General features: G+C 35.9%; 1 protein-coding gene across 1 annotated transcript in view; it reads right to left on the bottom strand.

The window, feature by feature from the left end:
* Positions 1-2,151: 2,151 nt before the first annotated feature.
* The window catches only part of LOC127803879 (uncharacterized), a 38,550-nt gene continuing 17,050 nt past the window's right edge, over positions 2,152-23,651 (bottom strand). Inside the window, exons 6-13 of the mRNA XM_052340472.1 lie at positions 22,575-22,670; positions 21,749-21,844; positions 11,517-11,570; positions 11,210-11,413; positions 8,553-8,678; positions 5,221-5,286; positions 3,820-4,119; positions 2,152-2,978 (exon numbers count right to left, since the gene is read on the bottom strand). Of these exons, the coding sequence (XP_052196432.1) occupies positions 2,505-2,978; positions 3,820-4,119; positions 5,221-5,286; positions 8,553-8,678; positions 11,210-11,413; positions 11,517-11,570; positions 21,749-21,844; positions 22,575-22,670 (1,416 nt within the window). The 3' untranslated portion in view covers positions 2,152-2,504. The remainder of the gene's footprint in view (positions 2,979-3,819; positions 4,120-5,220; positions 5,287-8,552; positions 8,679-11,209; positions 11,414-11,516; positions 11,571-21,748; positions 21,845-22,574; positions 22,671-23,651) is intronic.

Below are 23,651 nucleotides of genomic sequence, written 5' to 3'. Positions count from 1 at the left end.
AATTAATGTTTTTTAATGGATTTCTATAATTATAACAAATTTATAAATTCGGTTAAGTGAATTACAAAATTAAAAATTTATTATAAAATTATAACAAAATTAAAAGTTTAATTAGTGAATTATAAGAAATAAGTATTCATTTGTTATGAACCTAAAGTTTAGTTAGCGATGTGATCTTGTCTTGACACTTTGAGAGTAAATTTCCAATTTCAATATTAGATTTGGCCTTTGTTCATGTAGACTTATAGGAAAACTAATCAGAACCTTTAAACATTCAATTAAAAGTGTGATACGAGTGGGGCTGCCTGTGGGCTGACCCGGCCCAACATATAGGGTCTTGTTGGGCTAACATCCACAATCTCCGATCTTCCACTGTCACCGGCACCGGGACCAACCATCTCCGATCCGCTACTACAACCGCAATTTTCGCCATCTCTAGATCTGATTTTATCTGGGCTTCTTCTTCTTTTCCACCATCGACTTGACGACCTTATCCTCTCTTTTTCAGATTTTTTTCCATCATTGATTGCCTCTTCCTTCTTCTTCTTCTTCATCGATCGTTGCCTCTCTTTTTAAGATTTTTTCCATCGTCCATTGCCTTCTTCTTTGTTGATTGTCTCTCCTTTCTTTCAATTTCAAACTCTGACGATGGGTGGTTGTCGCAATTTCCAATCTTTAGATCATCTCCTCCTCCACCTCAATCCTCATCTCTCATTAGGGATGTCAATTGTAACCGAAATCATGGGGAATCGAGTTAAAATCGAATCGACCAACACAGTTAAAAATTGTTTGACTAGGTAATGGTTTGGATCGGGAAAAAATCGTACACTATTTCAATGGGTATGATTTGGTTATGATTTTCACTAAATCCAAACCAAAACCCGAACTAAAATCGAATCGAATATGTAGATAATCGAACCAAACCAAATCGAATATACATATATATAATATATATTTATTTATTTAATATATTATATATACACATAATATATATATTGACTAATGCATTTCTTATAAGTATGTTAACTAATGTATTACAAATGTATAAAATATTTAACATTTATAAAGTAATTAACAAATAAAAATAAAACTTAATTTTAAATTATTTTATTTTTATCAATCAAATAATTATATCTAAGAAGTTTGAAGTTAATTTGTATCTTTATGTAAGAAAAAAATAACTTTATTAGAGTTTGTCTTTGTTTGTTGTGAAGTTATCAAAAATTTTTATAAATACTATTTGTAAGAGTTTGTCTTTGTTTGTTAATATAGATCAAATTAAAAAAATCATAGTTAAAATTAAAACTGAATAGTTTGGTTATGATTTTTAATTTTTAAAATCAATAAATAATAATTTAATTTTGCTTTTAATAATTTAAGTTTACTTTGATTATGATCTTGACAACCATCGAACCAAACTGAACTATTCCCACCCCTCCCTTTCTCTGGAATTGTTGGAATCCAGCGAGATGGGGTTTCTTTCCACAACAGACCACACGAGCAAATCTTTTTCTTTCTGTTTTTTGGCTAAATTTTACATGATTATAATATATTTATATATATATATACATGAAAATATGATCTGATAATGTTATATACGAAAATAAAGTATATATTTACATATAATTATAAGACATTGGGGTAGTCTATTTATTTGTCACTTAATAATACCTCGTTTATATTTTTACATACCAAATATGATATAATTTTAACCTCCGGTAATACTTCTTTAATTATATCTTCCATCATTATTTAATCTGAATCCCACACGGCCTGCACGTAATATTTTTACAATTCAAATAAAGACAAGTCTATTCATGACAACTAACATTAGTAAGACAGAAGGGAATGTTTCTCAAAGCATAAAGATTCATCCGAATAAGACAAGTTCCCTGATCTTGGTAATGACTTTTGGTCAGAATACAAGAGCGATTTGGATTCGCAATCCACACAAAAAAAAAAGGAAAAAAAGAAAAAGGGCGACTCACCAAACAAATCCAGACATGGTGAACTGGACTACATATTATTTAGCATATATATATATATATATATAAAGAGAGAGAGAGAGAGAGCATTTGTCTAACACAGGCAGACCGCGCAAACATGACGACCATACTACTAGAATAGAACAAGTGAGTTGCTATAATTGAATTTTAAGCCAGGATCAAGGGCAAACAAAAGATACTTTTATAAGTTAATTCCCAATCCTGTAAGAACGGCAAGAAGCTCAGTGAAAATAGCCCTCCCTACAAACTGACCCTAGAAATGGTACACATCATGGACAAGCTCTTTCCCTAGGGAAGGCTGAAAACTTTACATAGGGCACAATGTCAAAGAAGGAGTTGTAATTTGAAGATTACCATTTCATTGTATGCTCCCAAAATCTCAAGTATCCCAGCCACCAACCTCTAAACATTGCCAAATTTTGATTGTTCTTTTGACACCTTAAATCTGAAAACCCTGTACCATAGAAAGGCATCCGGAAGTTCAAAATCAGATTTTCATCAGAAACCTGATGAACCCCGTGGTTTCCCCTTCATAGAATTAAGGTGTTGGGATACGAATATTACTCCCATCACAACAATGAGGCATCCCACCAGCATGCTAAAGAAGAGTGCACCCGGGTGCCTGGTCTGGACAAAGCCATACACACCATTAGAGGTTACAAGAATGAGGTCAGTCAGCCCGTCATTCGAGAAGTCCTCACAGATCAGGGCATACGTAGGTGGCGCAGGAAGAACTATAGATGTTAACATACTTCCTCTGGGAGAGAGCACCACAGCTTCTTGGTCTCCTGCTGCAAGAATCAATTCTTGATTATCATGTACACGCAAGGAGAATGCCTTCAGCGTGGGGACCACCATACCAGCTTCCATCAGCCCTGTTGGAGATGGAAGATTTGTCCACGAAGCACCAGTGAGAAGCTGCCATTGCCAAACAGCATCGTGGCCATGCAAGCCAGGTGCATATGACGTCACCTGAAAGAGATATAGTACATTAGTCAGTTTCCAATTCTTCAAAAAGAGAAGGAAAAAAGAAACATACATTAACATATAAAAAGGAGAGGGAAGGAGAAAACATGACGATGAACACAGGATAACGGTTGACTTTCATGGGAAAGGTTGTTATAATTTGGAGCGAGGGAAATTCATTGGCACATAAGGCTAATGGATTCAGCACCAAGTGTAACAGTGATGTCTCTCAGCCCCCTAAGAGCCAGAGACATGGAGAGAAGCAGACAGCCACAACAGAAAATCTCAAAACAGAATTTCCAAAAATACACAACGCAACGCAGGCACATGGCAAAAACATGTACATTCGGGCATCTTTTACACCACATAATTATTTATTTTAGTTAAATCTAATCTAGAGGATTCACCATGATGTTTGGTTAATTTAAAACCATATTATTTCCTACCTAAACAGCCACATGTCATCAAAAATTAAGATGTTCCATCAATTCATAAATTAAAAGCTCATCGTAATGCATGACATGACAGGAAGTTTCTGACAAGAGCCCGTATGTGTTCAACATTGACAGGACACCAAGGGGGGTTTGTACTTCTTTTAGCTCTGTATTCTCTTCTGCTTTGGCTAGGAGAATAAACAGTCTATCTAGTTGATCCCAATCTTGGAATTTATCTAGTTTGAACACCATTATCTTTTTACATCTCATGCATTGGAAAAGATGATGACCATCCATTATCATCTCAATTTGTGTCAAATGTCAAGTGTTTCTTTTAAACAACGAGTTCATTGCACAAAATATATATGTGCACTACTACAAGTATAAAAAATCAGGCCAGATCAGAAAGATACCTCCCCTCGATTTGTCAAGAAAATAACATCACCATGGCTTCCCTTACGATGTCGATGGCCATCACTTCTTGGGATGAGAATAGGTGTTGCCACCTCTAGTGAACTTACATCTAGATTTTGACCAAAGCTTCTGGAGAATTCTCCATGCTGGAAGAAGTTAAAAGGAGAATAACGACATATAGAAGCATTGAAAAGTTGCTCTCGTACTGGCACACCAGAGGTTGCAACAGCCCAACAGGGTCGCAGCACTTCCATGGATCCACTTACAACTGTCTGTTCAGCACCATTTCCCCCAACAACCTACAGCAAAAGGATCACATTTTTTTTTTTCAATTTTTTGCTAGGTGGAAGACTTATTTATAGTGCTATAGCCAATGCACAGTTGGTGTAATGTTATATCTCCTTTTATATCTTTAATTTTTGTGGGTATTTGGTATTTTTTAAAGTTTTTTTTTGGGTTAAGTATAGAGAAATCAGAGATAACCTGAACTTTTTGAGTTTCTAGAACATTTTAGATGATTCTACCTTATATGCCTAAATAATTAAGGATGAATAAAAACACACAAAATAGTCAAACAATCCCAAGGAATAAAGCACGCAGGTAAATTGACCATACACCCTTTGTACTCTAGCCCTTTGGCCTAAACACCCCCACTAAACTTTATTTTTCTCCAAATCGATCCCTTAATTTAATGAAAAGGTGACAACACCCCTCCATTACTAATGGCATTAAGTAAGTAAATTGACTATACATCATGTACTTTGGGCATTTGGGTCGGGCACCAGCTATAACAACCCCTCATTACAAGGGACATTAATTGATTAAAATTAAGTTAAAATGATCCTTAATCTCTATTTAATTAAGCTAAATTATAGAGGGAATGTCATGGCCATTTCAGGAAAATTCAAAAACCAATTTGGTGAAAGTAAAGTGCAAGGGGTGTGTCTAGGCCAAACACACAAAGTATAGGCCCTGTACAATTAATTTACCCTTAGTTTAATTAACATCATTAGTAATGAAGGAATGTTGTGGCCATTTTGGAAAACTTCAGGAACCTATTTGGCCAAAAATGAAGTACAGGGGCTGTTCGAGACAAAGGCCTAAAGTATAAAGGGTGTATAATCAATTTACCATACGCCACACACAAACAACGTCATGTTAGTTTAGATGTCAATCAATAGACATTATGTTTTTGTGGTCTCACTTAAATCAGCCTGGGACAAATCATTTGAAACAAAGCCCTAGTACAAGATGCATAAAAATGGAATCCCATAGCCATTGTGTGAAGAAGAAGATCCAGAGTCTCTTTGGAAGATATTGCATTTGAATGCATGGAGATAGAATGTAAAAAGTTGAGATAAGTCGGAAAGTGGAACAGAATTACAGAAACAACATTTTACCTGGACATGATCTAGGACCCCATCTCCATTAATATCAGCATGAAGACCACCTTCTTGAAGATGAAGCTGGGTGGAAGAAAAGTGATGTTACCTTGAGTTTGTTCGCAACTAAACAGCTGATTTGGCAGAAATATATATCTAGATATTAAGCTGTGCAAAATTTCATACAATTCTACATATTTAAGAAGATATGAACATAGATGAACATGCTGAAATTACTAAGTACACACAAAAGCGAACTGTAATTTTTAGTCTAGCTAGTGCACACCTGAAGATTAGTGGCTATGGGTTCTCATAGATGGCAAATGAAATGAGGGGGAAAAAAGTTAACAGCTCCCTCACTATTTACAATGTAGTGAATGTACACAAACATAATAATGCTTAAAATCCACATATACAATAATCAGGACCATGCAGAAATTTAGAAGCTAACCCAATATTGTAAAACAACAAACTTCAAAGAAAAAGTCTTACCTAGGTTCTAGGGTTCACAGCACAAGCTCAATTACCAGCAAGATTTCAAAAACTATCATACTAGAAGATATGATTTACAGGCTTTAGAGATTTAGAAGTTGAATATTCTACTGTTCTAAACTGCTTCTTGTCAGGCTTCCATTTTAGACTACATAAGATCTCCATGCCACCTGTACAGCTGTAACCAACATTTTTTCCATATCCCATCAAAGCTATTAAGAAGCATGGTAACCCAAAAAAGTTCTCCAAGGGCAAAGGTCTTAAATCACTTCCTCCATAGAATGCTGGCGCAGCGCATCAACATGAACTTTTAGCAGAGCACTTTCCCATTTTCATATTTTCATTTTTGTTAAGCATGGTAACCCAAAAAAGTTCTCCAAGGGCAAAGGTCTTAAATCACTTCCTCCATAGAATGCTGGCACAGCACATCAACAAGAACTTTTAGCCGAGCACTTTCCCATTTTCATATTTTCATTTTTGTTAAGCATGGTGATAACCCAAAAAAGTTCTCAAAGGGCAAAGGTCTTAAATCATTTGCTCCATAGAATGCTGGTGCAGAGCATCAACAAGAACTTTTAGCAGAGCATTTTCCCATTTTCATTTCTGTAGTCATTTATTTTCTTATAATTATCTTCCCAAGGAAATATAACTGCGCGCGTGTGTGGTTGTGGTGGTTGGGGGTGTTTGGTTTATACCCTACTATACCATACCATTGTTATCCCATCCCATATTCTACTATTATGACATCTGCTCAACAAGTAAGCTTCATTCACATCCACTTTCAATTTCTACAGCTCAATCAAATAATAGAGGTTGCAATTTTCATGAACCTCTCATTAGTCAATCAATTTTTCTAGTAATTTCTCTTCATGTATCTACATTAATTTAGCAAAATCACCATAGGATGGTTATAACCAAAATTTGAAGTTCGATTTCTGCCACGAGAATACTTATTTGGTCACATTATGAGACAAGGGGGGTTGATAATTAGAAAACAGTGACCACCAGTTGGTAATCTCATAAATTCTTATTAATTGGGTAACTGATGTAGGCCACATGAAGGAAAAAGAAAAGCAAACTCAAAAGATAAAACACTGAAAATTGGCATGATTTCAAGCTCAAAGGCCAATAGAACAGTGCTTAGTAAGTTTAGCTTTAATAAAGTTTTATGTTAAACAGCTAATTAGACTAGAAATTTCTATGGTCATTATTCTAAGCATAGTTGTTAGTATAGTACGGTATAATATGGTACACATGCTCAAGGATACAAATTGAAGTGTACCGCATTTTGCTTTGTATCCTGACACATATAGCATGTATTGTATGATACAGTACAATGTGTACAATACGGGCAATACCCAAAAACTGTGGTTCAAGTAGAAATTTTGCAGCTTGGTCAAGGCAAACAGTCTTCAAAATTGCTGCTGAGTTTAAAAATCAAATCAGTATAATATTCAAATAGTCATGCAAGACTGCAGATACAAACAGTCATATGGGAATCCAAACAGTCATAACAGATTCCAAAGTAAATTGTTGCTGGCTACTAAGTTAAAAAATAAACATCAATAACCAGGTCAAAGAAAAAGCTTATTATAAGCATACAAACAGTCTCTCGAAGATTATTGCTCCCCAGGAAAGCTTACTTCTGGTTTCTGTCAAATGGTCTCTGTCCAGTATATGAACAGTCGCTCGACTTTATCCACATTTTCCTATTCGTAGAACTTATGACTAATTTCAGTTTCCTGGTATCTTTTGTCAGTGCCATGCACTATGTCAATATTGTTATTTTGGTTAAAATTATTGTTTTGAGTACTTTCTTCACGTTATAGGAATAAACATCTTTTATATTATATTTTTTAAGCTATTTATCAAATTGTTAGTTTTGTTACTGTATCGTACGATATGAAACAATTCAACAATACAAAAATTAGGCCTTCCAATTCAGAATACATGTCTTGATTTGACAACTATGCTTCTAAATGACTTTGCATGTTTTTACAGGTTAGGTCTATTCTTCTTTACCTGAAATTTTTCTAGGTACTGCCACAAATAGTTAAGCATTGATCATACTACGAGTTAAGTTATGCAGCATGGGATTTATATATGTTTTCTATAAGGATCTAGATAGGTTGACGAGTCAAAAGTCTTCAACTCCTAAGTCCTTCCAGAGTTGGAATTCCAGTCCACAGAGTTATGTGATTCTTCTAATATAATAAAGAACATCATTAAAAGAGATATGTGAAATTTTTGAAGCACTCTTGTGGTCAGGTAATCCAGTGAGCATTGGGTGCCTAGAGGCCAATTTGTGTAGGAGATAAACAGCTTCATTTTTATCTAAAGAAGTTAATTCTCATTAATTATGCTCTGACATGTTGTAAGCCTATTCCCACATGGGTTTTATCTTATCTTTGATACAGTATATCCTGGTTGGACCATGCTACTGTCCTCTACAATTAAAAGGGCTTACTCCAGTTGGAAGAAATGGTACAATTAACCACCACCCTGTTTCTTTCTCTCTGACTTTTAATAACTCCTCAATAAGCCAGTATGGCTTCTTAAAATTCTTAAAAACCCTATAAGTGGCACTAATCTTGGTCTAGATGAACTTATTTTAGGTACTTTAAATAAAGGCGCTCCTTAGAAACATGCTGATTACTCATAAACCTGGATTAATATTAAACAAACAATGTAGAAATCTACTTACCTAGCAACCAATTAAATAATCACTAAAAGACCTAACAGAAAATAATAACAATATCCCCTATAATTTCAACTTTGTTATCACCATAAAAAGTTGAATATGTAATACCACAGTTGTACTTCAAACTTTCCCTAGGTTATTCCACACCAATACATACCTTACACAGTGTGCGGCCAGATGCAAGATGAACAGCTTCTATCCCCTCCTTTTGATGAGCCACAACAACATTAGGGACCCACCAGAGCTGAGTGTAATTTGTTATTGTAGGAATATAAGGAAATGGCTGCACCCATAAAATAATCATATATTTTATTAATGAAGTGATTAATGGATTCACCTTAAGAAAGCACAGATAGACACAGAAAACAGACATGATACAACACAGGCACACCAAGAATGATTAAAAAATGCGGCACAGACACATTAACACTGTGATTAAAAAAGTCTTATATGAAAGCATCTTGCATTCAACATAATAGAGATAATCAATATATAGTTTATAGAACTCTTATCAAAAATACTTTTTACAATTGAGATTCATAAAATTAAAAAGTTAAAAAAAATGAACTATTAAATGCAAATCTACATATTTTTTATTTCAAAATTATTTTTTAATTTAGTTTTTAACTCATAATGTGGTTTCATTTATTTAAGTAATGGACACAATATCACGCAATAAGACAAAAGAACTTGAAACATGGTCTTACAAACTCTCCAATCTCTTTTTTTTTTTTAAGTTTTGTTTTTTGTTTTTTTGTATTTTTCTTTCCTCCTGCTTCCCCCAGTTGATGAAATCACTGGACTCCAATGAATTTGCAAACTCCCAACAGCTCCATCAATTCTGCTTGTTGGTCACTACAAGTAACGACAGGGGTCACTGACGACTCCCAAATCCAAATCCTTCTAACAGTCACAACCTACACAGGTTGCTAGGAATTGGCAATGTCAGGTTGCTAGTGGTAAGGATAGGGTTGCATTTGTATGCAATCTTTCCCTTGTTTTTTTTAATGAATTGGCACCTTTATGTACACGAATTTGTTAAAAAAAGATTGGAGCAAATCATGAAAAAATAAAAAAATGGTAAAACAGTTTGATTGGATAATATCCTAACAAGAAAAAAGAAAAAAGAAAATGATTGAGTTAATAAAATATGGAAATGCAAGAAAAAAGAAGGCATTCTAAAGTTAATGAAATTATTTAACAAGATCCTTAAATTGAAAATGATGCCTGACAAGTGGAAAAGAGCACTCTAATGCCCATTTACAAGAGCAAAGATTATGTTCAAAGTTGTAGAAATTATACAGACGTGAAGCTCAAAAGCCATGCTATAAAACTTTGGAACAGAGTGATTGAGCAAAAACTAAGACTAGAAACCAAGGTCTTTGAAAACTAAATTTTATTTCATGTCTAAATTTTTTAATTACAACTAGATTATATCAAGGATCAACATTAAGTCCTTATCTCTTTACTCTAATGATGGATGAACTCACTAAATGTATCTAAGAAAAGGTATTTTGGCACATGTTATTTGTAAATGACATTGCCTTGTAGACGAGACAAAAGAAGACGACAAATATTAATATCAAATTGGAGAGACACCTTAGAATCTAAAGGCTTCAAGTTGAATAGGTGAAAAATTGAACATACGACACATAAGTTTAATAAAAATTGAAATACAAATCATATTATGGTGACACACACCAAGTTATTCAAAGAAAGGATTAGTTTAGAGATCTCAAATTCAATGTTCAAGAATAAGAGAAAATTATTGGGAATGCTATTCCAACATTTAATGCAATTGTAAAATTTATTTAAAATTAAAATAGAAGTTTGATCATACAATTATAATTAGCTTTGAGCATGGCACAACATGTCTGATGGTAGAGTTGAAGATGTCATAATGAATGCAACCATACAAGAAAAGGCATAATTAAAAATAAGATGGTTCAAACATATAAGAAGAAAATCAGAAGACAGAATACCTATAAGGAGAATGGATGGAATGAAAGAAGTTTGCAGCAAAAAGGTAGACAGGCCAAAAAAGATGTGATCATGCATATAGATGTGATTATGGGATATAATGATCTTATAGAAAATGCGATCACAGAGATAGATGATTAGCAAGCAAGAATCTATTTAGCCAACCCCCACTTAATAAGATTAAGGCTTATTGTTGTTATAGTAAATACAATGGTGCAATTTCAACAACCTCCAATAATTCTTCAAGGCAATCATGGTAATTTTCAATCACGAGAGTTTCCCAATTAAGTAAAAATTCTCTTGTGAGACATTTTCTCTTAAGCATGATTTTCTAAACATCTACACCTGTTTTGCATCTGGAATAGTGATGGGATAAAGTTATGCATGGGATAAAATAGTGATGGGACTAAATAATCCTATCCTATATTTGGTATCCTAAGTTTTAAGGAGGTCTAAACATAAATAATTAATCCTTTCCCAAGTGTGGTATGGTAAAATCTTGAATCAGGTATAGCTTGACATTTATGGAGAGAGAGAGAGACGAGGGTTAAAATTGTCCACCCAGCACAAAAATTTAATCCCATAGAAGTGGGATAATATCATACTAGACGGGACATGCATAAATTTATCTCACTTCTGTGGGATAAATTAAGACTTGCTTGAGTTTTTTTTTTTTTGGGTAAATAGACTTGCTTAAGTTACCCCAACTCATTTGAGATACCAAACGTAGTTTATACCCTGTTAGATAGAATTACCACTTTCTTTATCCATATACCAAACAGACTGTAAGATTCAGAAATATAGCCACATATGCAAAATGATTACTTGTATCACCTTTTTGGGTTTTGCAGAACTAGCATATTTTGCAGCTTTACCAATAATGTTTGAAATCTTTTTGGTTGAATCCTTCCCTGGAGGATGATTTTCCTCAGGCTTGTGGAAAGGGTAGCCTGTCATTTTCCCACTTATTCTCTTCAATGTTTTCCTTTTGTGTCGCCTAAAATGAGCCAGCTTAAACAAGGTATCTTCCCGTCTATCCTGGTGGAAAATATTTTTAGCATGAATCACCTCCAACAGCATATAAATAAAGAAATATAGACAAACTATAAAAGGAAGAAAGTAACCTGTACATTGTACTTACCCAACGATGAGGCATGACCCCAAGTATTGACTCTCTAAATTCCCTACATTCAAACTGTAACTTGAACTTTTCAGTATGTATCCTGGGGAAGATGTCACTTTAATGTGTAATCTGAAAGTAATGAGTTCTATAAAATTTAAAAGTAACAAGCTAAGCAGTTGAGGCGAGTGCATATAAAAATGCAAATGTCCACAAGGACAAGAAGAATGGAAAAGCAGACACAAAAATACATGCATGAAAAGCATAAAATATGCCTGAAATTGAATCTACGTTTGATGCCACCTTATTTCAGGAAAAGACCCATCAACTAGCTGCATTTTTTTAGCTCAAGTGAACAACTGACACCGAAAACCCTAGACAGATCCATATTTCTTCCTTATTTTTGCAATATCAATATATATATATATATATATCTGTCAAATATTTGCAAGAGGCCATCCCAACATAATTGTATCACCATCCAGCTCCATATTCTTGAAATGAATTTTATACAGCATCTCCGGTCCCAACCTGTGGAGAAGGGAACTTTCTTCATTCAATTGACTGTATATGGCAGGACTATATATATACATACAAGGAGATTCCAAATCACATCCCTAACGGATTGTGATCTCCTAAGAATCATCAATCAATTGGAAAAGGAAACAAATAAAATCAAAGAAGCTATAATCCTAACTGTACATAGCCTAAAATAGAGAAGAGGCTTAAATGCTAAAATATTTTATCATCTACACTCCCCCTCAAGCTAGGATGAAGATATTGTTCGTACCAAGCTTGAAACTTATGTTTTCAAAGCATTTTCAAGGCAATGCTTTAGTTGGGATGTCTGCAACCTGAGAACTTGTTGGGGTGCAGACAAGTTCAATAACATTCCCTTCAATTTTCTCCTTGATGAAGTGATGATCAATTTCCACATGCTTAGACCTATCATGGTGTAATGGCAATACTAAAGGCAGATTGGTTGTCCAAGAAGAGTTTCATAGGGCCTTCTGTCTTGATATCAAGTTCTTCTAGTTATCTTTTTATCAAAATCCCCTCACAAATACCATGAGTCATGGTGTAGAATTCTACTTCTGCACTACTCCTGGAGACCACTAATTTTTTTTTGCTCCTCCAAGTAACAAGGTTGCCCCACACATAGGTGCAATACTCAGATGAAGACCTTCAATCTGTAATTGAGCCAGCTCAATCTGTGTCACTATAGATTTCTACCCCTTGGTTGGAACCTTTCTGTCAGGCTCTTGGCCCTGACAGTAGAGAATTCTCCTCAAGGGAGGGAAATTAGGATAGGAAAGAAGAGAGAAAGAGAGATAAAGATAGGGAAGATACAGGAGAGAAGAATGAAATAGAGAGATTTCGGAGAGAACTAAGAGATAGGAAAAGAAATGAAAGGTTTATTATGAAATTTATTGATGATCTCTTATTGAGAGGGCAAACCCTTTATATAGGTCCCTCTTCCCACCAATCATTGGCAGTTACATCCTAACAACCAGGTAGTTATTCCTAACAATATTAACAGTCTCCTCCAAGCCACATAATTGCTATTTAACAGCCTACTGTTACAACCATCTACTGTTACACTGTTAACCCTACTGTTACAACCATCCCTACAACCCTCTTAACCATCCAACCACCATCTAACCATTGTAGGGTCTTGACAATTTCCTGAAGAAGAGACCATTTCTTGGAGTTAGCTTCAAGTATCTCAAGATTCTGTAAACTGGCTCCATATGTTCTTCTCTTGGATAATTCATGAATTGGCTCACAATACTGATTGAAAAACCGATATCAGGTTAGGTGTGAGAGATATATATAAGTCTTCCAACTAACATTTGGTACATCAATAAAGGTAATAAACCAATGAGTACCAATTAAGGTTGGAATTCGGGTTGGTCCCCAAATATCACTGTGAACAGGATTAAATGGTTTAGAAGGTGCATATGTGTGAGAAGGATGAGAGATATGAGATTGTTTGGCAAGAACACACTATTCAGATTTAAAAAAATCAATGTCTTTAGAGACCTAAATCTATAATCCACACATTTTCATAATTTCAGTGAGATTACAAGGAAAAGTGGAATTTACCTCGTTGAGCAGCTGAGATTGCAACATTAGAGGTTGTAGGTTCAGGGTCCTTAGAGACCTTGGATTGGGAAAATAAAGTTCACAAAAACTCCATCTGTTCTGCAATAAATGGAAAAGAACTGCCAGGCTTTTCATCTACAAATAAGGATTCAATAGCATAGGCCATTTTAGGTTGGTCCCTCTGATTTTTTGACTTCCAGTTCACAAGTTTATCGTGAAGTTTCAAACAAGGCTCCCTAGTGTGATTCAGTTTATTGCAATAATCACACCAGAGGTACTTGTCTTTATTCTTTTGAGGTTTCTGGTGGAGCGAACCATTTTGATGTATTGCCAAGACAGAGTTTTGAATACCTATTTCTGGAATTTGAGGAGATGAGTTGGTAAGCATCACCTTCTTGTGGTTTTCTTCTCTTCTAATTTTAGCAAAAACCCCACAAATAAAGGGAAAGGGTTTAGAGCCTAGGAGTCGGCCACGTGCTTCATCTAAGTACTTGTTGAGTCCGTGCAAGAAGTCGAACACTCATTCCTTCTCAAGCGTCTTGGCATATTTGGCACCATCCTCATATCCATTTCCAACCACAATTCTGTGGAAACATTATAGTATTCCATAACTGACATAGTTTCTTGTCGAGTAGTCTTGATGGCAAATAGAATCTCAAAGCATTGTGAGGAGTTTTCTAGGTTTGAGTAAATTTCTTGCACAATAGCCCATCTATCCTTTGCAGTTTGTAAAATAAGTATGTCCTTCCTATCTTTGGCTCCATGGAATTGATGAGCCATGCCATCACTGTCAAATTCTCGGCATCCTAGGTCGAGTAATGAGGTGCTGTTGTTGGAGGCATGGGGAGTGAACCATCAAGATAGCCTACCTTTCCTATACCCTTCATAAGCAAAAATACTGATTGAAACCATTCCCGAAAATTAGTCCCATTCAATCTCTGTTGGATGATTTGAAGGGAAAGGAAATCAAGGTTCGAGAAGATGGAAGGAAAGGGTTGAGATGGAATATTAGAGATTAAAGAATTGGCAGAGGGGTTGCCAAAAGGGGAGGTGTTGTCCTCCATAAGAAAAGGGAACCAATAAGTGTAGAAGGCTTAACTGGATGGGACGAGATCAAGCTAGCTGAGTTGTTAGCTCTAATACCATGAACAAAAAGTATTTCTGGATCAAAGAATGATTTCATTCATACAGACTAATCTTCTGTACATAAATATATAGACGAAAGATCTACAATCTTACCATATAGAATGTACAATAATCAAGGAATTAGACAATCCTAGAAATACAAAGTTTTGGCTTTGTACAATCCCTATAATTACTCCTATCAATCATCTATCAATCCATAATTTACAGCTGCAATCTTGTTTAATATACACTCTATCAATTATCCTTAACTCTCAGCGGTCCAATACTTTGTTATGCTTTTGGCTTACTGGATATTTGCTTCGTCAGCAGAACCTAGAGTGCGAGTGTGTGTGTGTGTGTGTGTGTGAGAGAGAGAGAGAGAGAGAGAGAGAAGGGATGCTTGTAGTGCATCAGTCTATAACACAGTGGAGATATATATATTTTATCAAGAATCTTCAAAATCCCTTCCCCGATTTTTCCTACCTCTTTCTCTGTCTGAATGTGGAGATATCCATAATCTCCAAAACACACCCTATCTCTTTATTTATCTTCCAATATATTCTGGGTTTTTCAATTGATCCTCTTCATTGATCAAGCACCAAGTTCTTGTCGCCAAAATGAAGACAAGAGACCAACCAGTTCTTCCCATTAGAGATGAAGAGGATGACCGATGTCTTTGCTGTGAGAGTTACTCTTCCTTCCCATTTTCCATCTCTATAAACCCAGAAACAAAGCTTCAAGGAAACCCAATAACCATCTTTGATTTGCTTTGCCGAGCTTTCTTGGACATGGCTGCTGACCACCATTCTTCATCTCATTGTCAAACTTTACTGCCTAGGTTGCACGGAAACAGACACGGAAAACAGATACGATATGAAACAAAAATGGGGAAATGACATTTTTTAGAAAAGTAGGCGTTAAGATTAGGAGCACTAGTGTAGCATCCCAAAAATTTGGAGACAAGTAAAAATAATTAATTTGGATGTTTGTGAATATTTTAGAATATTTAGAAATTTTTGAGAAATATTTATTTATGATATTTTAAAGAAATAGGAAATTAAGGTGATTAATTAAATTAATTGAAAGTATTAATGAAAATAATAAAATAACATATAGTAGCAATAATAATAATAATAATAATAATAATAATAATAAAAGAGTTAATCAAATCAAATTAAATTAAACTAATTAATTAATATATATATATATGTGTGTGTTTGTGTGTGCTGTGCGTGGTGCATCCATAGCCATATCATTTTGTGGCTTAAAAGCCACTTAGGTGATATATAAATAGGATAAACTTGGGCAGCAAGCATTGGCTTCAATTTGAAGGCCAATTCAGCCACTTTTGCTGACGAGAAACAGAGAGGAAAAGAGGGAGAGGAAGAGAGAAGTTGAGCGAGAAGAGCAGCAGGCGCTCGGCGGCTAAAAAATGGGAGGAAAAGTGAGAAAAATTAAAGAATTTTGTGGATTAATCGGTGATTAAACTATCCAGGTAAGTGGTAAAATTATTATAAGTATTATACGAGTAAATCATAGATTTTATACGGTTAGATTTGATTAAAATAGGCTGTAAACTTATTATTTTATGTTAAATATTTTATTTCGCAGCGAGAGTGTGAGAGAAGCTACGATCGACTATCTACAGGCAAGCTCCTAACCCTCTCCTCGCGTTATTTATTTCCCGTGAAAGTTTTCGAGATTTCTTATACTCTAAACCCTCCCTCACCATGACTCGGTTCTACGCACAAATAATAATAATCCGTGTAGTAACTATTTTATGACTTTTATTTTATTAATGAGTTTATTGTTAATGGGATAAGCTAAGTAAGGATGTCATGGCGTCTTTTATATCGACCGTCACGGAGCTTCGTATCGCTCCGCCTCCCTTGGGAATGATGCCGAACCCGTTGGGGTTAGGTTCTTAGAGAAATTGGTTATGGTCAGAATTATGAGAATGTGCTAAAGAGTCTAGTATGTATGTTGAGATGGTTTTTATGAATGAGGAAGAATGAGAATGATATCATGATGTTATGTGGTTATGTACATGAAGAGTTTTGGAGAAATGTTATGTAATGTTAAGTTTATAGGCTATAAAAGTTAATGGTGTCGGTAAGTGTGTCTAAGGGTATGGGTACAAAGCCACTGTCTGTTGACCGTGGGTCGTGGCAGTTGATGGCTGGATGTATGGGCGCCAGTCATCGGTTGTTACGATAAGCACTAGACGGCCAGAAGAGCTGGTACTCCAGATTCCCGCCTTGGTTTGTGCATTTCATGATGTGTGTGCTTCAAGGGGCCGGGTTGCATTCACGTGGGGACATGCTTTGTGTGTGATGGGATGTATGAGCATTTGCACGACCCGGTTGGTCTAAGAGCCAATTTGGGTACCCTAGGTGAGCATATGCATTTAGAGCATGCTGCATGTGTGTATTCCTATGTGAGGCGTAGCAGGGCCTGATGCTTGGTTTATGGGGGCCTTGACATCACGTTTATGTTACAACGGCCATTGCATTTCTTACGTGTTGCATTGCGTGATTTTATTATTACTGTTATTCTGAACGAGAGTATCGTGCCAGGTGTCGGGAGTACCGACTCGATAAGACCTTGGGGTGAGACCCACGGTGACATAAAGACCTTGGGGTGAGACCCACGGCAACAGTAAGACCTTGGGGTGAGACCCACGGCAACAGATTATGATGTGAGCGACAGGAATGAGCATGTAAGGAAAATGGAATGGTAGCCTATAAAAGGCTGCCAATAGGTATGTATGCGGGACTCGGGTGCCAATGTGTGACTTATGTGGGCCCCTGATTCCTTATGTGCAGTTAACTTTATGTTATGCATGTAGAAGTAAGGTACATGTGGATCATGGCATGGTGTGGTTGCATTGGCATGAGTTGCATGGGGTGTCATGGGAAGAGTCCTATCCTAAACCTGTAACCTTTCTTTCTAGAGCTTGCTGAGTCTCGCGACTCATGTTGTTTTCCATCATTCCAGGTAAGAGAAACGCCTGTAATAGCAGGTACGTTCAGCGGGGTTTGGGTCCAGGCCGTCAAATCATGGTAGCAAGTGCAGAGCTCTCCCGAAACTAGATCCTAGGTGTCGTTGTACTTCTGTTAAGGGTAAAGTTTACATTTTTGGGTTTGTCGTATGTTATGAAAGCCCAGGTGGGCCCAAGAAATGAGTGGTTTGTAAAGATGTTTATGAGATGTTATAATCAAAAGAGATTATGATTTTAATAAGGGTCGTGTATGGGTTGTAGTTATATTATTGTTCGGTATCATTTTAGTAATGACCCTCTCACGGATCCTCTTGGTGAACGGGAGCTCCGGGAGGCGGGCCGTTACAACTAGGATCTTCTTAATTCAATGCCAATCCAACACACTCTTTTGGATATAACACAAAGAACAGAAAATGAAAATAGTATATAAAACAATAAGATAATAAGGAGAAAGACAACCAAACCACAAGAAGAGACAAGGATTTATCCTAGTTCGAATTGATTAAAATCAGTCCTACATCCAGCCGTGGTCCGGGAGCAATCCACTAGAAATCCAATGAAAGAATCAATACACAAGAAACCCTCCCCTCTCTCTATCACACGAGTACACTACCTTCACCCGAGATTACAAAGAACTTCCTTTCTTCAAGTCTTTCCTCTCACAACAATTCTTGTATTCAACAAGAGTAAAAAGCCGAATGATCATAATAATCATTCCAGTCTGCCTATCTATCTATTTATAGAAGGTTGGGCGGAAATTACAAAGGGTAATTTAAAAAACAACACAATGTCTATTCTACCCTTTTATAACCGACTTAATTAGAACTTATCTAACTAACTTGTTTCCGGTTATATCATCAATTTGGTTTCTTCTGATTCTTTTTGATCTTCTAGAATATACTCCATGCAAAGCTTCATCAGTAGGAAACGAAAATGCGGGAGAAACACATAAATAAAAAAAATATAGGAGCATTTTTTAAATATAATTTTTAATATAGAAAATTATAAAAAATAGTTATTCAATATAAAAATAAATATAAATTTCATAATGTATTCAAACAAACATAAACATAAATTCTATAAGTATTACATACATTCACATAATAAGTATTACATACATAACTATAAGTATTACATACTATATGTTACATACATAGTATTAAATTAGAAAAATAAGTACTACATACATACAGTTATACACGATACATTCACTGATTCACATGATATATATACATACATGGTACATTCATATAACATAAATCAATACATATAGATAATATATAAACATACATAATAAAGTACAAAACTAAAATAAATACATGCAGGAAGAGAAGATGGATGGTCGTTGCCAGTCGTTGGTCACCAGTTGCTGATCGAAGAGCCAAAAGTTTGTGTTCGTGAATCAACGATGGCACCGAGCAATTGAAGTTATGAATTGATTCATGTTGCATAGAAACGGCGGCACCAAGCACAAAACATCGATTCGTGTTTGTGAATCGACGGTGACTCAACCTAGTTTGTGTTTGTAAATCAACAGCGGCACCGAGTAATCGGAGTTGTGAATTGATTCATGTTGCACAAAAACAATGGCAACAAGCACATAAACATCAATTCGTGTTTGTGAATAGACGATGGCTCAACCTAGTTTGTGTTTGTGAATTGACGCCAGCACTGAGCAACTGGAGTTGTGAATTGAATACTCGTGTTGCATGGAAACGGAGGCACAAGCACTAAAACATCGATTCATGTTTGTGAATCGAAGGCGACTCAGCCCAATTTGTGTTTGTGAGTCGACAACTACACCAAGCAATCGAAGTTGTGAATCGACGGTGACATCGAGCATCAAGCAACCAAGAGGCAAGAAGGAACGATGATAAAGATTAAAGATAGAGAGCCCTACGGAAGCCCTCGAACCAGAATTAATATATGCTAGTTAGAATGAAATTCTTTCTGTCTCTAACCTTGTTCAAATATCGAACCGTGTTCCTAAAATTTTTAACCTATTACGAAACAACATCGAAATTTTTCTGAAATTGCAAAAATGGCTTGGAAATGTTTTTCGACACCAAAACGACACTTTCAAGATGTTTCCATGCATCATAGTTTACTACCGATCCACCTTTGCTTCCTCCTCTTCGTATTGGTCTTCTTCACCAACTTTTCTTGCTTCTTCCTCCACAAATGAGGCCCAAATATGGTATAACTAATAAAGACATTATAAAAGGCCCAAATAACATGGCAGACCATTTATAAGTCCAATCTTGTTATTTAGGCCTTACATAATGTCTTTATTAGTTATACCATATTCCAATTAGTCAAATTTTCTTAAAGTAACAAACTTGAAGGTCGTTGTCTATATAAAGATATGAGATGATAACATCCGCAAACATAATTATATCTCTTTGTTCTTTGGAAATAAGCTTTTGTAGCTTTGTGCAATACTTGTAAAACCATCATCAGAGTATAACTCCGCAGATGTTCTAGATAGAGTCCCTTGATTCTTCTTCTTCTGTTATGTACTAAAAGGCATTTTCACATTCAAATCAAAAGGCCCCAGAAACCAGAAAAGTGTCCCTTTCAACTGAGAAACCCTATCCAATCACACTCAAATCAACCATAACCACTTCTCTGTCAATTTGTCCATCAACTCAACCACTAAAACCTTAATAAAAAATGTTGTTCAAACATTTTAATAGAGATGGCAAATGGGTGGCCCAGCCCGGCCCAGCCCGCCTCCCGATTGGCCCACCCATTTGGTGGGCCGGGCCGAATTTGGCCGTCGAGAGAGGCGGGCTGGGCTAGGGCAATGGAAATTGGAGCCCGGCACAGCCCTCTGGCCCTTAATAAATGGGCCAAGGCGGGCCGGGCCGGGCCAGGGCCTGTCGGGCCAGCCCGTGGGTCATTTATTTTTAATTTTTTAAACATAATTTTTTAAATATGTTTTTTATTTTTTCTCAAATGTAACAAATATTTTTTAAAATATGTTTATAAGTAAACAATGTTTACTTATAATTTTTATGTTTGTAAAATTATGTTTACTGTAAACATAATTTTACAAACATTACAGTAAAATTATGTTTGTAATGTTTGTAAACATTATGTTTACAAACATAATTTTACTGTAATGTTTGTAAACATTATGTTTGTAAAATTATATTTACAGTAAACATAATTTTTAATTATTATGTTTAAAATATGTTTATAATTACTAATTACAAACATAATTTTTTAAATACTTTTTTATTTTTTGGTGGGTCGGGTGGGCCATTTTAGCTGGCCAGTTGGTGGGCCGGCCCACAGGCCATTTTGGCAGGCTAGGCCGAGCCAGGCCGCGAGCCACATATCGCTGGCCTGGCACGGCCCGCATTTTGCTAGACAGGCTGACCCGACCTGTATGCTACAGTATCGGGCCGGGCTGTGAGGCGGACTGGCCCATGGGCCGCCTGGCCTATTTTCCATCTCTACATTTTATTCACACAATGACTTTAACAATACCGTTTGAGCATTTTAAAGGCACAACACAAGCTTAGCCCTAAAAATCTTTATAAACCTTGCCCTAAAATCTTTATATCCCTATATTTATGACAATAATTAGCCAGAGATCTGATGCTATAAATAGCTTACCAGAAGTTCATCTTCAGATTGACAAGTGGGTCCCATAAAATGAATAAAGAGGAAGGACCTAAAAACAGGGGCAAAAATAATAAAATGACATCATCTTGATCCAGTTTTGTAATTGGTTGATAAAATTTTGCATGCAGGAAGGGGTTCAATCCTAGGAAATAATAACTATGCAAGTGCACAATAAAGATGAGGACAGACACACACATATAGGTCAGTATTTTAATAAACAAATAGAAGAAAATGATTATTCTTGTCAAAAAAATGAGATTTCAGATAAAAGACGATGATTTTAGGACCATTTTCATGGTTCTACTTCTGAGGCAATGTGCATCAATCAATCAGCTGATAACAACCACAATATTTAAACCATGCAATTTTTAAATGTTTTCAAGCATACCTCTCCAGGATGACGACTGTTTAGAGAATGAACATCAAGCCTGTAATTATGTTGTGGTATTAACTGTGATGCATCCGAAGAATGTGCTTCAATATTCTATAACAGGAAAATCAAGTTAGTAAACAGAAGATGAGACACCTTATAGAAGCATCACAGTAACATTAATTGAATCTAAACATCAATTCAAAGCCCCTGCTACAGATCTTTCATTCAAATGATATTTTCTGCAATACCTGTTACAATGGCTAAAAAACAAATTTAGTAACAAAATTCCTGGTTCCTTCCATCCCCCAAATTCTAGGCCTTGCTACAGCTTTTTCAGTCAAATGATAATGTTTGTAGCACCTGCTACTGAGGCTCAAAAATAAATCTAATAACATGAATCCAGAATCCATCCGTCTGCCATGAATCCAGACTACTAGGACTCATATTAGTCAGAATTGAATGATAGGCTAATGTGTTTTAAAATAGCTCTAAGTTGTAATGATGACTATTCAAGATATCACATGAAGTTGTACATTAAAAAAGAGCATAATGTATATGTGACATTCAGAATACGCTGGTCGTGAACAAACTTATAGCATTGACATGGTTAACTGGCTTGAAAAAATTCTCCACGGCTAATTTGGACAGCTTTTTCTATCAAAAAGAACGTAACAGGGATTAAGAGAATGGGAAAAATAATGTAGCCTTTTATTGTTATCTTTGGAGATGGAAATGACATCTTTTGAAAGTGGACTTTAATGATACTAAATTTTAGTTCTCTGATAAGGGAAATTGAAGTAATGCCAATTGAAAGCAAAGTGAAAAGAGAAATGGTATTAACCTCATTCTTTCTGCTCCATCGAAGTATGCCACTCCTACCAGCAAATGCATAAAATGCAAAATGGCGTAAATCCACAGTTCCAGAATTCTCAGAAGCCTATTTGGATACATAAAAACATACCATGAAAATTCTGCCATTATAAAGAGAAGCATGCCATTTAAACTTGTTCAGCTATTATGCAATTGTTGATGGGCACAATAAGAAGTTCTAATAGCTATACATGGAAGAGTAATGCATACATCAAGAACAATGGAGAAAAACAGCCCTGTAACTAATTGTAAATAAAGAAGTTAATATAGGCAAACAAAGAAAACATTCCCATGCACTACCATGCCTTGATTTTGTTAATATTGAATTCATTTTACATGCAGAAGAATGTCAAGACCTCGGTCCTAACAAGGAAATTTCTCCTCTTGTTGGTTTCACCATGTCAACTAAGTAATGGAACACAACTATATCAATTATCTTCATTCACCACCATCTCATGAAACTTCTCCATATGAAAATGGTGTTGAAACTTAATTTCATCATTACTCCGCCAGGGGATGTTATCCACTGCTGGTCCCAAGCCCGGATAAAGGAGGAGGGTTGCGTTAGGTAGCCGACAACCAGCGTAAAACCTAGTCGGATCCAAATATGAATTCTAGACAAACTATCTGTTGGGGCGTAACCGACATAGAAGTCTAGAATTCATGTAGCCGACCCCACATAGTGGGATAAAGGCTAGATATGTTGTTGTTGTTGTTGTTGAGAGGGGAATGAGGGTTAGGAAGAAGGGAAAAGGGGGGAAAGAACAAGAGGGAGAGACGAACAGGGAGTTGCAAGAGAGAAATGGAAGAGAGAACTGAATATTAATTTTGATTATGAAATCCGTTACCTCCATTATTGAATAGAGAGCTCTTATACAGCCCCTTTCCCGGCAATCCTTGGTGGTTACAACCTTAACAATCTGATGGTTACATCCTCCAACAGGCTAACAACTTACTACACCCCCCTAACTGCTTATCTGCCTATCGTTACAATCTACAGCATTTACCTGTCTACTGTTACAACCATAGGAAACAAAATACAATTTTA

The sequence above is a fragment of the Diospyros lotus genome, chromosome 6 (assembly GCF_014633365.1).
Source record: "Diospyros lotus cultivar Yz01 chromosome 6, ASM1463336v1, whole genome shotgun sequence".
In the NCBI taxonomy this organism is placed as follows: Eukaryota; Viridiplantae; Streptophyta; class Magnoliopsida; order Ericales; family Ebenaceae; genus Diospyros; species Diospyros lotus.
This window is presented reverse-complemented; position numbering and strand designations above follow the sequence as displayed.